Source organism: Dendrobates tinctorius, unplaced genomic scaffold (assembly GCF_039654945.1).
Source record: "Dendrobates tinctorius isolate UK_male_01 unplaced genomic scaffold, ASM3965494v1 ptg000006l, whole genome shotgun sequence".
NCBI classification, from domain to species: Eukaryota; Metazoa; Chordata; class Amphibia; order Anura; family Dendrobatidae; genus Dendrobates; species Dendrobates tinctorius.
Genome location: NW_027361674.1, coordinates 15,270,862 through 15,288,032, shown reverse-complemented (window position 1 = coordinate 15,288,032; position 17,171 = coordinate 15,270,862). Strand labels below are relative to the sequence as shown.

Genomic DNA, 17,171 nt, shown 5'->3' with positions numbered 1-17,171 from the left:
ACTGTATTGTTGACCGATGCACAGTGACACCATCTGCAGCAAGATGATGCTGCAGGTCTTTGGAGGTGGTCTGTGGATTGTCCTTGACTGTTCTCACCATTCTTCTTCTCTGCCTTTCTGATATTTTTCTTGGCCTGCCACTTCTGGGCTTAACAAGAACTGTACCTGTGTTCTTCCATTTCCTTACTATGTTCCTCACAGTGGAAACTGACAGGTTAAATCTCTGAGACAACTTTTTGTATCCTTCCCCTGAAAAGCTATGTTGAATAATCTTTGTTTTCAGATCATTTGAGAGTTGTTTTGAGGAGCCCATGATGCCACTCTTCATAGGAGAATCAAATAGGAGAACTACTTGCAAGTGGCCACTTTAAATACCTTTTCTCATGATTTGATACACCTGGCTATGAAGTTCAAAGCTCAATGAGGTTACAAAACAAATTTAGTGCTTCAGGAAGTCAGTAAAAAGTAGTTAGGAGTGTTCAAATCAAGAAAATAATAAGGGTGCCCATACTTTTGCACCGGTCAAATTTTGTTTAAATGCAGATTGCACATTTTCTGTTATTACAATAAACCTCATTTGAATCCAGAAATATAACTGAGTCCATCAGTTATTAGATATATGAAACTGAAATAGCTGTTGCAAAAACCAAAATTGTTATAAAGAAAAAAGGTTAATATTAATAGGGGTGCCCAAACTTTTACATATGACTGTATAGTTGTAGACCATGAAGCTGCTATGAGGCCTTTGCAGGGAAGGTGGCCTAGTACTGATTGATCTCATACCTTCTGCTACTGAAAGGCAAGAACCTGTACAAGACCACTGCCCTCAAAATGGCCAAAGGGTTATAAAATGGCATTTCTGTCCAGGGTGACAAAGCCCAGTACTATAATGGAAGAACCATGGTGATCTTCCCTATGGAGCCCCCTCTTTTCTATGTATATCTGTGTCTGCAGTAATTTATTATTGCAACCATATAACCGGACTCCTTCCCAGAAAACGTGCGTCTTTGATGCGATTTTTTCCGGAGCGTCCCCAGTCTCATAGAAAATAGTTAGAAATGCAGATTTTTCCGCGGAAAAGAAATGCATCAATATGCACAAAAAGTGCAGAATTAATTGAAATGAATGGAGTGCTTCTTGTAAGCGTTTTTTAAGTGTTTTTGCAGGTAAAAACACTTAAAAAACGTGAAAAAAACGCTTACGTGTGCACACACCCTAAAAACATATGTTGTGTACCCATTGCTCTACTTTTCACTCTTTGTGCCACCAATCTGTCGATTCCAGGTCCCCTCCTTTCTTTCTTCAACATGGCTGCAGTGCTTCTCAGACTATTTGATCCTTTGTAGTCTGGGACACACCCCTGTTCTCTGATTGGCCAGCTGTGCTTTTATATGCAGTGCTGGCCATTCAGAGGACAGATAGTCTTTCAATTCAAACTCCAGATGCAGCAGTAGGACTACAGCCAGGTTTGGGAAAAGGTGAGGGGTCCAGAAACAAGTGGATTGGTGCAAAAATGAATGAAAAGGGTAGCACCAGGTACATTTACTAATCTTTTTCTCAATAGTCTTACATTTTATTGTCAGACTAGATGGTCACTTTAATTATAGTAAAGTGGAGTAATCATCTAAATAGGTCGTATATTATAACCTTTGTGTAAGGGTGCCATTCTTGTGACTTTTCCTTTAATTATGTCAAAAATCTTCTCTCCCGTTCTTTTTTTTTCCCTAGAGCGGGGATTCCCAGCTGAGTTTTTCGGCCATCTCTCACAGCGACAGCGTCTCATCCTCTCAATCCCTGTCGCACGGCGGGGTGCCCGAGCTGTTAGTAGGGTTATCATATAATGCAACCACAGGGCGGCTTTCTGTACAGATAATCAAAGGTAGTCATTTTCGGAACCTCGCAATCAATAGACCACCTGGTAAGTAGACGATCAGCCAATATCAATTATGTAACAGTGCATGAAAGGATACGGCGATCACCAAATGGAGACAGATCTGAAGGCCAGTACTAACTATGAACCTGTTCTACGCCCGGGTGGCAAGCATTTTTATTGGTATATGTTCTCCCATCCTGGTATGTGCTGCCCCCTCCTATCCTGGTCCTATAATGGTATGTGTAGTGCGTGTGCTGACTGGGGGGGTGGTCCTTTTTTGCCGCGAACAGACTGGAGACAGAAACCGATGTGCGTTCAACAGTTCCTCTTTATTGGCCATCCTCCCGACGACCACAGCAACACAACAGCAGCACGACAGCTTCTACGCACAGGCCCGGGTACCTTTCACCTTCTCTTTCCGTTACAGTGACGTCCCTCGTGGCTCTATCGCTGTGGCTGCCCTAGGCCTTCCACCACAGAGCTTCACCTGTCCGAGTCCGTCCGTCTGGTACCCCCGGGCTTTCTCTGTCCTGCGGCTCTCCTGTCAGGGCCACCCCCCTGACTGTTTTTCCTTCCAGTCCCTCCCAGAGTCGTTCCTCTCTGTCTCTTCCTCCTTTAGTCTCCTCCTCTGCTGAACTCCTCCTCCGGACTGGCTCCCTTCTGGAACTCTCTCTGCCTTTTTATATTCCCCTCCCTGGGAATTCCCCTCTAGAGTCCCCGTAACTCCGCCCACCATGATTATGCGGTTACCTAGCCTTAAGCTGCTGTTAAGCCCTTTTCTCACTGCTCCCTGCCTCCATCTTGTGGCCAAACCTTGCACGTCTCCTTTTCCTGCTGTTCTTGGTCTCCCCCAGTGGTCAAAACCCAGGACTTTACCATCTTCCACTGTCTCTAGCTGTCTCCCCACATACATATACACCAGTTCACGTCAAGTACTTTTAGGGTATGTGCACACATAGTTTTTTGTCTCTGCGGATTTTGTAGAGAAAACCGCAGGAAATCCGCAGGACAAAGTGCTGCGGTTTTTCTGCGGTTTATCTGCGTTTTTTCTGCGGTTTTGCCCAGCGGTTTTACACCTCATAATGGATGAGGTGTAAAACTGCAGCGTTTCTGCACCAAACAATTGACATGCTGCGTTTTGAAAACCGCAGCAAAACCGCGCGGAAAAAAACGCAGCATGTGCACAGCTTTTTTTTATTTCCATAGGAAATAAAGGTACTGTACAACGCAGCAGAATCTGCTGCGTTTCTGCAGAGCCAAAAACGCTGCGGAAACGCAGCAGAAACCGCAAAGTGTGCACATACCCTTAAGGCACATTTTGCATTCACTTTCCTGCTGCAGACAGGTCCATAGGTCAGTCCACTTCCCTATATGTGCATGGCTCCCTTATCCCTATTCTGATATGTATGCTCCCCCACCCAATCCTGGTATGCATGGTCCCCTCACCCCCCAATCCTGGTATGCATGGTCCCCCCTCATCCCTATCGTAGGATGTATGGTACTCCTTCACCCGCCAATCCTGGTATGCATGGTCCCCTCATCACCAATCCTGGTATACATGGCACCCCTTACCTCCCTATTCTGGTATGCATGGTACCCCTCACCCCCCTATCCTGGTATGCATGGTACCCCTCATCCCCCAATCCTGGTATGCATGATGCCCTCACCCCCCAATCCAGGTATGCATGGCCCCCTCACCCCCCAATTCTGGTATGCATGGCCCCCCTCACCCCCCAATTTTGGTATGCATGGTCCTCACACCCCCCAATTCCGGTATGCATGGTCCTCTCACCCCCCCTATCTTGGTATGCATGGTCCCCTCACCCCCCCATCCTGGTATGCATGGCCCTCTCACTCCCCAATTCTGGTATGCATGGTCCCCTCACCCCCAATCCTGGTATGCATGGTCCCCCTCACCCCCAATCCTGGTATGCATGGTCCCCCCTCATCCCTATCGTAGGATGTATGGTACTCATTCACCCACCAATCCTGGTATGCATGGTCCCCTCATCCCCAAACCTGGTATGCATGGTACCCCTAACCCCCTGTCCTGGTATGCATGGTCCCCTCACCCCCCTATCCTGATATGCATGGTCCCCTCACCCCCCTATCCTGGTATGCATGGTCACCTCACCCCCCATCCTGGTATGCATGGTCCCCTCACCCCCCAATCCTGGAATGCATGGTCCCCTCACCCCCCTATCCTGGTATGCATGGTCCTCTCACCCCCTATCCTGGTATGCATGGTCCCCTCAACCCCAATCCTGGTATGCATGGTCCCCTCATCCCCCAATCTGGGAATGCATGGTCCCCTCACCCCCCCAATGCCATGAGGTCAGGAGATGGTGGGATTGTGCCGCCAAAAGTAGGGCCCGAATCCGGCGCCACAACCCGCTCTCTCCTGACATCACGGCGAGGCCCCGCGTCAATACCCGATCATTACGTTGTTGGGCCGTGATGTCTGGACAGGGCGTGTTATGGTGTCGGACTCGGCGCCTGCGCAGCCCTCGCTTTCCGGCGCCATTTTCTTGAAGACATACTGTAGTCTTCTACAACATGGCAGTGGAAAGCGAGGACTGCGCAGGTGCCGAGTTCGGCACCACAACACGTCCTGTCCAGACATCACAGCCCTACAATGTAATGATCGGGTATTGACGTGGGGTCTCGCCGTGATGTCAGGAGAGGGCCCGCGTCAATACCCGATCGTTAAGTTGTTGTTCTGTGATGTCTGGAGAGGGTGTGTTGCGGTGCCGGACTCGGCGCCTGCGCAGTACTCACTTTCCGACGCCATGTTCTTAAAGACACGCTGCAGTGTATCTTTTACAAAATGGCAGCGGTAAGTGCAGACTGCGCACGCGCCGCTTCTGGGCCACAACCCACCCTCTCCAGACATCACATCAAGACGCAAGACTCCGTGGCAACAGCAACACTAGATCGGTGAGGTGTTGTGGAGATCGCGGGATGCGTTCAGTGCTTACGCATACCGCGATCTCCTGGGTGGATGCATCACTCTGTGTCGCGCTTGCGCAGTCTATAAAGGCTTCAGACAGAGTGACGATCCCACCGTTATATTATAGATTGCTAGAATGTGCAGCACGGTGGCTCAGTGGTTATCACTGCAGCCTTGCAGCCCTGGGGTCCTGGGTTCAAATCCCACCAAGGACAACATCTGCAAGGAGTTTGTATGTTCTCCAAGTGTTTGCGTGGGTTTCCCCTGGGTTCTACAGTTTCTTCCCACATAACAAAGACATACTGATAGGGAATGTAGATTGTGAGCCCCAATGGGGAAAGTGATGATGTAAAGCGCTGCGGAATGTGATGGCACTATATAAGCAAAGCATAATAATACTGTAAAATAGGCATTAGAGATGGCAGCCGTAGTTTATATTGGGAAAACCTGCTGACAGCTTAAAACAGAAGATGTGCTGTGGATAACACGATTTTTTGGCAGGTACAGAACAATGTGCATAGAACATTACATAGAATGTTTGTTGCTCTGTCTAACTGGGTCAGTAAATGACCACCATTCAGCCTCACATGTACCAAAATCGGCATCAGTATTAGGGCAGGGTCAGATGGCAGTATAACTCGTGCGAGAATCGCATCGCACTGCACGGACTGGCCTGACACCTCTCCTGACCTGAGCAAGACAGCGTGATGGATTACTATGCAGCTGTCAAGCTCAGGTCAGGAGAGCCGAAGTCAGTACGAGGTTTCCGATGCGATTCTCCCAAGAGAAATATGTCAGTCTGTCTATGCTCTTACAGCTAGGATTGGCCTTTCTAAAGGGGCCATTTCTAATAGTAAAAAATAGCAAAAGGTTGACATTTTTCCTGTGAAGAGTTGAGTCATAAAACAGCATAAGGCCATGTTCCCATGTGAAAAACTCAACTTTTTTTCAGCATCAAGATATGCATTAGGAATCTGCTCTAACTGTGTTTTTTACGAGTTTTTTACGAGTCTCCACTTTGTTTAATGTGTCTTTTGATGCAGATTTACAGCAGATTTTTAAAATAAATTTTTAATGGAAGACACACAGAAATTTTGTTTCTTTAAACACAATAGTGTTTTTTCAGGCTCCCCATAAAACTCTTCAGGGGAAAGAAATGCCCCCAAAAATGCACCGGCCAACATTGTTTCATCATGCAGTGCCAGTGGGCTTTTTATGAAACCACATATACTTTGCTTGAACTGGTCATTGCAGCGACTTTTTTACACTAAGGAGTAAAAAAAAAAATCAACGTTTATACCGAGTGTGAACATGGCCTAAAAGGGAACAAAGGCTGGACAGACATCTGTCAGAGACGGTTTAGTGACTCCTGCATTGAGCAGGGGGTTGGACACGGTGACCCTTGAGGTCCCTTCCAACGCTACCATTCTATGAAACAAAATGTACAAAGTAAGAAATAACCAACATCATTTTCAAACAAAAAGGACATGTTCTTTCTTAAGGATTTTTCCATGTGATGCTGTTGTTATTGCGGCAAAATATACTAAATAATGCCAGGAGCAGACACAGACAGAAGATGGCCCCTGTGCAAAAACAATATATGGGCCCTTTGCAGCCTAATAACTCATAATGACCCACAATTCCATCTGCTTTGGTGCTGGCAGTGGCCTCTGACATCTTGGGTGGCGGCACAGGTTATATCAATTGTATGTCCGCCTCTGAATAATGCCCTTTTCCATACTGCCGACTACATTGGCCTTATTTTCCAGTGGTGCCTTTAGAATATTGTTTTTAGACCATTCATCACAAGTGTCACAGGAAGTGAGATAGAAGTGTGTTCACACTCCTTTCAATGCATAATTCTTGGCACAGTGCAATATTACACTTCATGCTGAAATAGAAAAAGATAAATGAAAACAACTAAAAAAACATTGGCACTATAGATAGACAGGAATGATGTTCAAAGGACGGGTTTTTTATGTGCATGTGTACAGCTCAAAGATCGTCCTTTCTACTTTAAAAGCACGGAAGATAAAAAGACATGGACTATATTGTAACTCCACCTGAAACCTTAAAATTTAGGTTTCACTTTTCTTAAGCTCAATGCTTCACTCCCCTTCCAATCAGGTTTATAATCTCAGAACTATAAACAGTTAGACAAAAGGAAAGTTTTAGAGAACGTTACTAGCTATTTTGTTGCTGTAGGGTCTGTGTAACTCCTCTACGTAGCCAGCTGTTCTGCTGCTCAGGATAAAATTGCTAGCAGCAAACAGCTCCTGGATGCTATTAGTTCAACTCTGAGGAGATCTATCTGATTTATTAAAAGCCTGCTGTCTCTAATCAATTCCAGAGGAGAGATCAAAGAAAGGATGTATAAAAGAAGGTGATCATGGATTGGCAGAGTCGAGGAGAAATCACAGAGACTATTAGATAGTAGGGATGAAGACTATCACAATATGCAGATTCTGCAGAGGTGAGGAGAGATTACAAGATCACATAGATTCTTAGATTATAGAAAGGGTGGAGATCACAACTGGCAGAGTCGGCTGGGAGTGAAGAGAGATCACATAGACTATTAGATTGTAGAGAAGGAGGAGATCACAATTGGCAGAGTCAACTGGGAGTGAGGAGAGATCACAGAGACTATTAGATTGCAGAGAAGGAGGAGATCACAACTGGTTGAGTCTGCAGGAGGTGAGGAGAGATCACAGAGACTATTAGATTGCAGAGAAGGAGGAGATCACAACTGGTTGAGTCTGCAGGAGGTGAGGAGAGATCACAGAGACTATTAGAATTCACAGAGTCTTCAGGTTTCCAATATCCTATGTCCTTTTAGAGCACATGCATTTGGATGTCATTTGAGGGCAGTTCCATCTATAATGGATTTGTCTTTAATCTTTTATATGGCAACTTAATCTACATATATTATTCTCTCGACAGATACCTATGGAAAACTCTCACTGTTAAATTCTGTTGGCCATGAACTATCACGCTGTAAGACATCCATACGAAGGGGCCAACCAAACCCAGTCTACAAAGAAACCTTCATTTTTCAAGTGGCTTTGTTTCAGCTTACTGATGTCACTCTGATGATTTCCATATATAATCGACGCACCATGAAAAGAAAGGAAATGATTGGCTGGATTTCATTGGGTCAAAACAGCAGCGGAGAAGAAGAGCAAAGTCATTGGTTGGAAATGAAGGAGTCAAAGGGTCAAGAAGTGTGTCGATGGCATACTATACTTGAAGCCTAATGATGAACTATATAATTATCTGGACTTACAGACATATAGAGTTATAGGAGAAAAAATTGCTATAGGAGAAAAAGTCAATAGGCTCGATATATTTCGGGAGAACATATATGACAAAAAATTTGCACTTTGTACTAGCACAAGACGTCCTTCCGAATATATGGCAAACTAGTGGTTGACGTTCTATGCCAAATTAAGAACTAATTATCTACTGAGAACTGTATCATAGGCCTTGGTAAAAGGGGAATTAAGAAAGGTCCTGTTGGATGGGTCACATGTCTTCAATAAATGTAGGATTCTGAAAGTATGATCACAGAAATAATAGTGTACTAAATTGCCAATGTCATTTTTAAAACTATTTGCCAGAAAGAACTGCCTTGTTTCCCAGAGAAACCAATCACATCAACTAGGTTCACAGCTAATTAGTTAGGACAGTTTTCCAGTGTGGTCCTCAAGTTAATCTCCAGTTTGGACACTTTAAAGGGAATCTGTCAGTAGGATCATCTCTCCTAAGTTGTGTATATGGGGATGTAGGTCCTATAAAGTTGAATAAAATGATATCTTGATATCTTCAATTCAATGCTAGATCTCCCCGAGAATCTGTCTCCAGAGTTTATTATAAATAAAAGGGGAGCTAGCAGTGTGAGACATGTAGATCAGGAGTGCAGGGTGTCATGTATTACATGTCTCACACTGGTAACGCGCCTTTCATTTAAAATTAGCTTTGGAGGCAGATTGTCTTGGAGGTTTATGTCCGGCCCATAGATCTTGGCAGCTCATTTACATATTGATAAAAATGTGGATCACTCTGGATTAAAACACTGGATTGCAGATAGCAAAGTATCATTTTATTTGACTCTTTTTGACTTACATGCCCATATAGACGGCTTAGGAAGGTTGATCCTACTGACAAATTCCCTTTAAAGGGGTTGTTTGGCTCCATTACTTCAACATCAGGAGCTGAGCGGACGCGATGCCAATGATGTTGCTTCCCAATATATTTTCTGGAATTCTTGCACAATTGGCATGTGTAGGACACATGCACAATATCTGCCAATCATGCTCGCAGCCCACCGGCTATGTGGGTACCTGATGTCATATAGATTACATAGTTTCTCCTGCATAAGTGCAGTACTCATCAGCTCATTGTGACAGCACTGCCGTGACATCATATAGGCTGCTGTAAATGGTGTCCATATTCTGATTGATACTGAAGAGTAATGTTGGATTATCTGGCCTTAACCTTACCGAGTTACAATTAAGTTGTTGAACAATTTAAAAAAATCATGGTGTTAAAGGGAATTTGTGACTTTGAAAATGCATGTACCATATACCAAAGCAAGAGCTGAGTAGATGGATATATAGTTTTATAGAGAAAGAAATCAGTATAGCTTGTAATGTATTGAAATAATTTCTTACTTTATATTGAAAGAGTCCAGTGGGTGGAGTGACTTTTCAGGTAGGACTGCCCACTGCACTTAAAAGTCCAGAGAGTACAGATTAGAAAGAAGGACCAAAGTACAAGTTATAATGAATATTTTACAACAAAGTCATACATCAATCTGTTCAGCTCTCCATGCTCTATGACATGCTGCCTGCAGATTGAATATAACACATTCCCTTTAAGAAATTTATATTGATGCAGTTCCCCAATGTAATCATTAAAGCTGTTCAAAAGGTGAAGCTTCAGTATCAGTCGCCTTCCCAGAAAATTTAGAAAGTGACCTAAAATAGAAAGATAGAGTCTAATGGGTTGTACAAATACCAAATGTATCAAATATGCTGTTACCATAGCAATAGAACATACATTCCAAATAGAGTGACAACTCTAGTCTTCTTCTTGCTGGGAAACGATCATTTTGTCAGTGTTTTACAATCAATGACCTGATCAATGACTGGCATAACCTCGACTAGCCAATAGATTTTACTGGGACTTGGATTTGTACAAACAACAATGTACTAAAAAAAATCCTTTCAAAATCTGTCTCATATAACACATTCCTTTAAAGGGGTATTGTGCGATTATACAAAACTGTCCCTAAGATTTTGGAAGAAATTAAGTCCCATTGATCAGTCACCAAAATTCTGTTGGCAATCACTGGCGGTGACTTAGCAAGTGCTGCATGTGCCTGATAGATGGGATGCCATGACTAGTTCCCGGTGGACCGGAGACCCTGTGGTAGGGGACTGCAGGTCCACAGACAGGTCGGTGCTTGTGGCTCCAAGGTTAAAGCTGCATACATTTCTTTTTTCACTTCCCCCCAAATATATATTTCATAAATGATATATTATGTAACCTTGCTTAAAAGCTGTGCGCACCTTTGTACTGATTTTTTTTATTGTTTAGCTGCTTCATAAATGCAAAAGTAAGCAACTCTTTCTATAGTCTTCATTAAAGTAATTATATTATTTTGCTATTGCAGTCAGTATCTGTAAGTCCTTAAGACAATCACTCTATTGTGTGTGGGGGTCTCCCGACTGACCACCGACTGATGATGTCTGGTTTTAGACTGCAGATCCTTTTGTCCTCTTAAAGATAAGTCGCCGCCGGAGGTGTCTGGCAGCAGCTCTCTCATAGACAGCCCAGGAACACTCGACCAGCTGAGTGCTCTGGTTTATGGGAGAGTCAGGGGAGATATAGCTGCTGGCCAAACCAATGTTCAGCCAACAGCTATGTAAAGTGTAAGGGAGTGCTCTTTAGTCTTATAAATTTCAAGCCGTATGATCTGCAAAACTTCAAAAACATCATAGCTCCTACTGACATTTCTCTTTGCTTTCCCCCTCCTCTTTGTGCAAAATATCTCACGGAGGGCAAAGAAAATGGTCTATAGGAAAGGAGTAAAGTGCATGGAGTGGAAATGACAGGATAGAAGCTCTGCCTATATAACAGCTGGAGCACCCTGGATACATCCAGCCTATATTACTAGGAGAGACACTCCGACAAGAGAAAAATCTGAAATTTACATCAGGTAGAAAACTGCATGTCAGGAAGTCTATAAATAATTGAACTAAAAGGTAAATCATTTTTCCCTATGTCAAAGGTGCCCAGAGCCTTTAAATTAGAGTAATAGCGCTTTAATTACAGCTATGTCCATTTCTTCTAGAAAACCAGGATAAACCACTGTAATATACAAAGCACAATATTGTCCTGAGTGGCACAGAAAATGTCGTAGAGCAAAAACCATATTGGTATTAAATGGTTGATGGGTAATAAATAGTGGAGCGAGAGATCAGAGACTTGGGGCCTGGTCACATCAGATCAGTAACGGCCACTGTTATGTAGTAGTTTGGTAGTACTGCATATATTACTGCATGTAACAAACATTGTCACTACGCCAGTATTTTTAATGATTTGGAATGTCTTTGATACCGATTTAGACTGGATTCTAGATTTTCAAGCTGCATGGAAAGCAATAAAGAATATACTTTACAAATTTGTTTTTTTTTTTATATCTAAAAATTATCGAAGAGCAATGGGTCAGTTTAGGCTTTTTGCATTGGACCTTGTGCCCTTAACGGCTCTGTACATAGTTATGTTTAATACCCACAAAAGTCTTGACTTTTATCCTATGAATCTCGAATCTGAAAGAATTTTTTTCTTTCAACTTTCATTGGAGGAGGCACCACGGATACTGTGCCACATCGTTATTTCTATGGGAGAATATATCCATAAGATGATGCTGTACTGTGTCATTATTCAATGCGATAGTATTATGTCTCACCTTGGAAAGGTGGATTCTCAAAGCCTTTGGTCCAGTTGAGCAGTTCCCATGTAGCATAAACAGGTGGTGCAGGTGTAATAGGGCAATCTAGTAGTAACAATGGTAGGCGCAGTGGCAGAGCTGGAATAATGGCAGCTGGAATATCTGAACTGGAACAGCAGCAGAGCTGGAACAGTGATGTAGCAGAGTCACCTCAGCAATGAAGAATCTGTGTAGCAGAGTCAAGATTGCAACAGAGGCTTCAATTAGTAGAGATGTCTCAGCACAGAGGAACCAGCGTAGCAGAGTTTGCAACAGAAGCTCAAAGTAGCAAGGCTGGCGCAGTGATGTAGCAGAGTTAACTCAGCAAAACGGTGTAGCAGAACTGAGCTCACAAGGGAAGCTCTTACAGAAGTACTGGAACCATAGCAAAGTTTTGCAAGGGGGCTTGATGTAGCAGTGATGGTTTTACAGAGTAGCAGAGTTATACAGTGGAGACTAATGTCACAGTGCTAGAATCATGAAATAGACTTGTACAGCTGGGCTAGGTGTAGCAGTGCTGGAGTTACAATGAAACAAAATAGCAGAGTTGAGATAGCAGTGGTGGTACTGTGTTCAAAAACGCCAACTACCTGAATACTCAGGTGACATTATGACACCCGAAAAGCCTATGAACAAGGGTGGCACTGCTTCTACAAAAAAACAGTCAAGCTTTTTAATTCTCATACATACCGTATATCTTTTTGTCACTTGACGTTTCAGAGCGCAAATGAAAAATGGAAAGAAAAAGCAATTTTACAAAAATTCAACTCTACAATGTGACCATTGCCTTCCGTTCTGGAATTCTGCTGGATTCAGTAATAGCCCTGTACACCAATGGGTGGCTTTAGACCAGGAAACAATGCAATGTCATCTCTGAACTTTAGTATATGATTTGTTCGACCAAAAGCTCCCCAACTGCACTAAATCATACGTCGATAGTGACCAGTCATTTATCACAATGAGCAAACAATATGAAATTTTCATCCATCCAGAATAAAAAACGGAGTGAGATGCGATGCCTGGGCGATTGTCTGCAGCAGAGCGCACTGCAGCTATGTGATGGCTTTGCGTCCTATCACTAGGTAACTATGCGGTCTAGGTGGATTGTGAAAGGGATTTGTATGAGTCATAAGATAATCACTAATTCACAGACGATCTTTTTTTTAGCCTTTTTTTTTACAGCAGTTTCCATGGTCACCATAAAAAACGCTTGTCACCCCTTCCTCTTTCTCGAGAACCAAAAAGATGCTTTATAATCAATGGCATAAACAGCGCCGGCACCCTGCTTTGCTATAAGACGTGGTACAACTCACTGACAGGTCAGGGTTACACTTTATTCCCTGGGGGTGAGAAGACGGAGTCCCCAAGCATTGCCACTTTTACAGTATGTTATAGTTGTAATATGACGAATATAAAATATAGGGATCGTGTGAAATCAGAAAAAAAAACATTCAGCATCGCTCCAATGACTAAAGATGAGCTGCAATACCAGACATAGCCTGCCTATGAAAATGGAGCCATTTCTGAGAAAGGGAGACCTTTTTCTTTTCTACATTTGTGATCTTCAATTTTCTAATTTAAAGGAGCTGTCCACTACCCAGACAACTCGTAAGATAAAAAACAAACATGTTACGGCAGTCTCACACGTCCAGATAATGTCAGGAACACCGCACTGCACTTGCTCACTGAGCCAGTGCGTGTGTCCTGAGTAAGAGAAACTGTGCTCTAAGATACCTGTGGAGCAGGGCAGCAGCGGTGAAGATGCATGCTAGACCAACAGGACCTGAAGCATGTGACTGCTGGGGGTGCGTCTTAAACTCCAGAGAGCTAGGAGCAGCAGGAAAACTCCTAGAAAGGTAACTACGGGACAAAGTTACCAAGGGGCATAGACAGACGTAAACAGAACAAGCTGGGGTCAAAGCACGAGATAGCACAACAGTACCAAAGGATTAGACAGAATGGATAGTCAGGACGTAGCAGCAGTCAGAAACCAGAGAAGCAGATACACAGTACAGAGTCAAGAGACAAACTCACAACAGGGGACAGAACCGGGTCAGAACCATATAAGCAAGCTAGAAGGCAATCAGAAGGCACAGGCACACAGGGGTCATCACAATCGGCCAAAGGCAAAAGTATAACTGACGGGAATTGGAGTTTCCCAGGGCTATAAGAAGCTCTCCTAGAACCAAAGAGAGGCCACAATAATTAACCCCAGGCGTGCAGGTCAAAGCCTGCACTGGGCTCAAGACATTAACCCCTGCCGTGCAGATCAGAACCTGCACTGGGATCATGACAGATAATTCAGGTACCGGAAAAACGGTACCGGAGCTATCCGTGTCCGTGTGGATATGTGGTTCCTCCGTGTGGCAACTGTGTGCCGTACGTGTGCAGCATCAGGACCACACGGACGGCTGCCGGGGAAGAAGTAAGCGCTGTTCCCCGGTGGCTGGTGCTGCACACCGCTGTCATTCTCTCCTGCTCTGCCGGCAACAGTGAGCAGGAGAGAAAGAATGAATGAAATCCAGATGTGGGGTCCCCCTCAGTTTGTGAACCAACCCGGCAAAACTCGCAGCTAGGGGCTGCTGTTCTCAGGCTGGTAAGGGGCCATTGATCTTGGCCCCCCACAGCCTAAAAACAGCAGCCCCCAGCTGCCCAGAAAAGGCGCATCTATTAGATACGCCTATTCTGGAGCTTTGTCCGGTTCTTCCCACTTGCCCTGTAGCAGTGGCAAGTGGGGTCATAAGGGGTTAATGTCACCTTTCTATTGTAAGGTGACATTCAGCCCAGATTAGTAATGGAGAGGTGTCAATAAGACACCTATCCATTACTAATCCTAGAGTTATTCAAGGGTGCAGCCAGCCCATAAAGCAAGATGTTAGGGCTGGCTTCACCCTGTAGTGCATTTGTTCCAAGATTTGGGCAGGTAACTGTTGCTACCCTTTTGTCTGTTGTTTAAATTGAATTTTTGGAGACTTTGAGTCTTCTTTAGTGGCTTTGCTAATTAGTTTAAAAAAAACATGTACTCGCCTCCCGTACCGGTGGCGCAATTTCAGTGATGTTGGTGTCAGGTCTGCTGGATACTTTTTCAAACCTGCGAAAAAGAATAAGCGGTTTGAAAAATTGTAATGAGCGCTGAGTGGACATTGCCATCTTTCCGATTATGATACGTCACCATTCACGTCAATTTAGAATAGAGATTCACAGATGCAGTATACACTCTCCTCAACATTGACATCACAACACCAAAAAAGAGAAGTTGTAGAATTGTGGAAATTGCAGGATCGATAAACATGTTAATGATATGCAAATAATGAAAAAATAGAAATATTTTGATTTTTTCAGTATGGAATCTTAAGCGCCACAAGCAGGAATCCCCGCACTTACAGTCTTGACTGCTATCACTGAAGTTATTAAAGGTCGTCTGAGGAATGCTTTGCTGCGCTGAATGCACTTGGACAAATAGTCAAGATCCACTGCTGGCAGCTCCATTTGCAGTTGTTGGCTAATATTGTCCCAAATCTGCTCTATAGGAGACACCGCAGGCCATGGTAGCCAATTTAGGCCACACAGTCTGCTCATTGTAGCACAAGCAACGTGACCTTGCGTTGTGATGAAAAACACATTCCCTCATAAAGGCCTCTTCATTGCGTTGCTCATGTGATTTCCAGACCAATCTCTGGATATCATTGTGTCCAAGACTCGTTGCTGAAGAGGATAGACCTCCATTCCAGCCTCCATTGCCATCTTCCTCTGTACCATGTGTGGTAGATTGGCTCACTCGGCTGAATACTGCGTCTTTAAGGATACACTTGGTTTATTGGATACAGCATGCACCAAGGTTTAAGCACAAAATAAACACGGCCCTTTAGGCAAAACAGCAAAACAAAACAAGATGGTAGCACTACGTGCAGTCCTTGCATTAGGGCAGCACGGTGGCTTAGTGGTTAACATTGCAGCGCTGGGGTCCTGGGTTCAAATCCCTCCAAGGGCAACATCTGCAAGGAGTTTGTATGTTCTCGTATTTGTGTGGACTTCCTCCAGGTTCTCCGGTTTCCTCCCACATTCCAAAGACATACTGATAGGTAATTTAGATTGTGAGCCCCATTGGGGACAGCGATGACAATGTGTGCAAACTGTAAAGCGCTGCGGAACATGTTAACGCTATATAAAGATTATTATTATTTAGTAGGGCTCAGCCCACTCAGGGTTAGCAATATCCATTTGACAAGCACCACGTGCACAAACACTTTCTTGGAGTCTTCATCTCCAAACACTCTAACACCCTAGACTGCCACTGGAGATCAGCTATTTAAGCCCAGGCCATGTGACTCCTCACCCATGTGACTGATCACATAAATGTGACATCACACAAGTCCTGTCAGCACAAGGCGATGCCGGCTCTGCAGGCGGAGATAGGGTGGACAACCTCCCACCCACTCTATGGACACTGACACCTTAGGCTTGGTATGTGGCATCCAATTTTCACTTCAGTACAGAATGGATCACTGCACAGTAAGCACCGTTCTTAGAATCTGAACAGACCACATGGGCAACTCTACGAAGAGGCCTTCACGAGAGAACATCACATGAATCCTACACTCGAGATAATGGTGTGGGGTTGGCATAATGGACAGTAGGCGGACTCCTCTTGTCTTCATGCCAGGTGCACTAACAGCACTGCATTACATTGAATTGGAGATGCAACCAGTGGTACAGCTGTACACTCTGTACTGTCATTTGTTAATTGCTGCCTGTATGTAGTTTAAGTGTAGGATCGTGAGCCGACCGGGGGGTGGTCCCTTTTTCACCGCAAGCAGACTGGAGACAGAAACTGGTGTACGTTCAACAGGTCCTCTTTATTGGCCATCCTCCCGACGACCACCGCAGCACCACAGGTTCAGCACACACAGGTCCGGGTACCTTACACCTTCTTTCTTTTGAATTGACGTTCCTCCCAGTTCTATCACTGTGGCTGCCCTAGGCCTATCACCACAGCGCTTCGCCTGACCGAGTCCATCTGTCTGGTACCCCCGGGCTTCCTCTGTCCTGCGGCTCTCCTGTCAGGGCCACCCCCCTGACTGTCTCTCCTTCCAGTCCCTTCCGGAGTTCTTCCTCTCTCAGTCTCTTCCTCCTTCAGTCTTCCCCTCCACTGAACTCCTCCTCCTGGACTGGCTTCCTTCTGGAACTCTCTCTCCCTTTTTATTCTCCTCCCTGGGAATTCCCCTCTAGAGTCCCTGTAAGTCCGCCCACCATGACTCTTTCTTTAGCATTAGCTGCTAAGTCCTTTTCCTTCTTCCTTCTGTCTTCCTCTAGTGGCCAAACCTCAGTACTGCACGTCTCCTTTTCCTGCTGTC

General features: G+C 44.5%; 1 protein-coding gene across 6 annotated transcripts in view; it reads left to right on the top strand.

The window, feature by feature from the left end:
* Positions 1 to 11,508, top strand: part of SYT16 (synaptotagmin 16) — a 95,560-nt gene extending 84,052 nt beyond the window's left edge. For all 6 annotated transcript variants that reach the window (XM_073570987.1, XM_073570975.1, XM_073570991.1 and 3 more), the window contains 2 exons: positions 1,729 to 1,918; positions 7,764 to 11,508. In XM_073570987.1, the coding sequence (XP_073427088.1) occupies positions 1,729 to 1,918; positions 7,764 to 8,077 (504 nt within the window). In that variant the 3' untranslated portion in view covers positions 8,078 to 11,508. The remainder of the gene's footprint in view (positions 1 to 1,728; positions 1,919 to 7,763) is intronic.
* Positions 11,509 to 17,171: the final 5,663 nt, after the last annotated feature.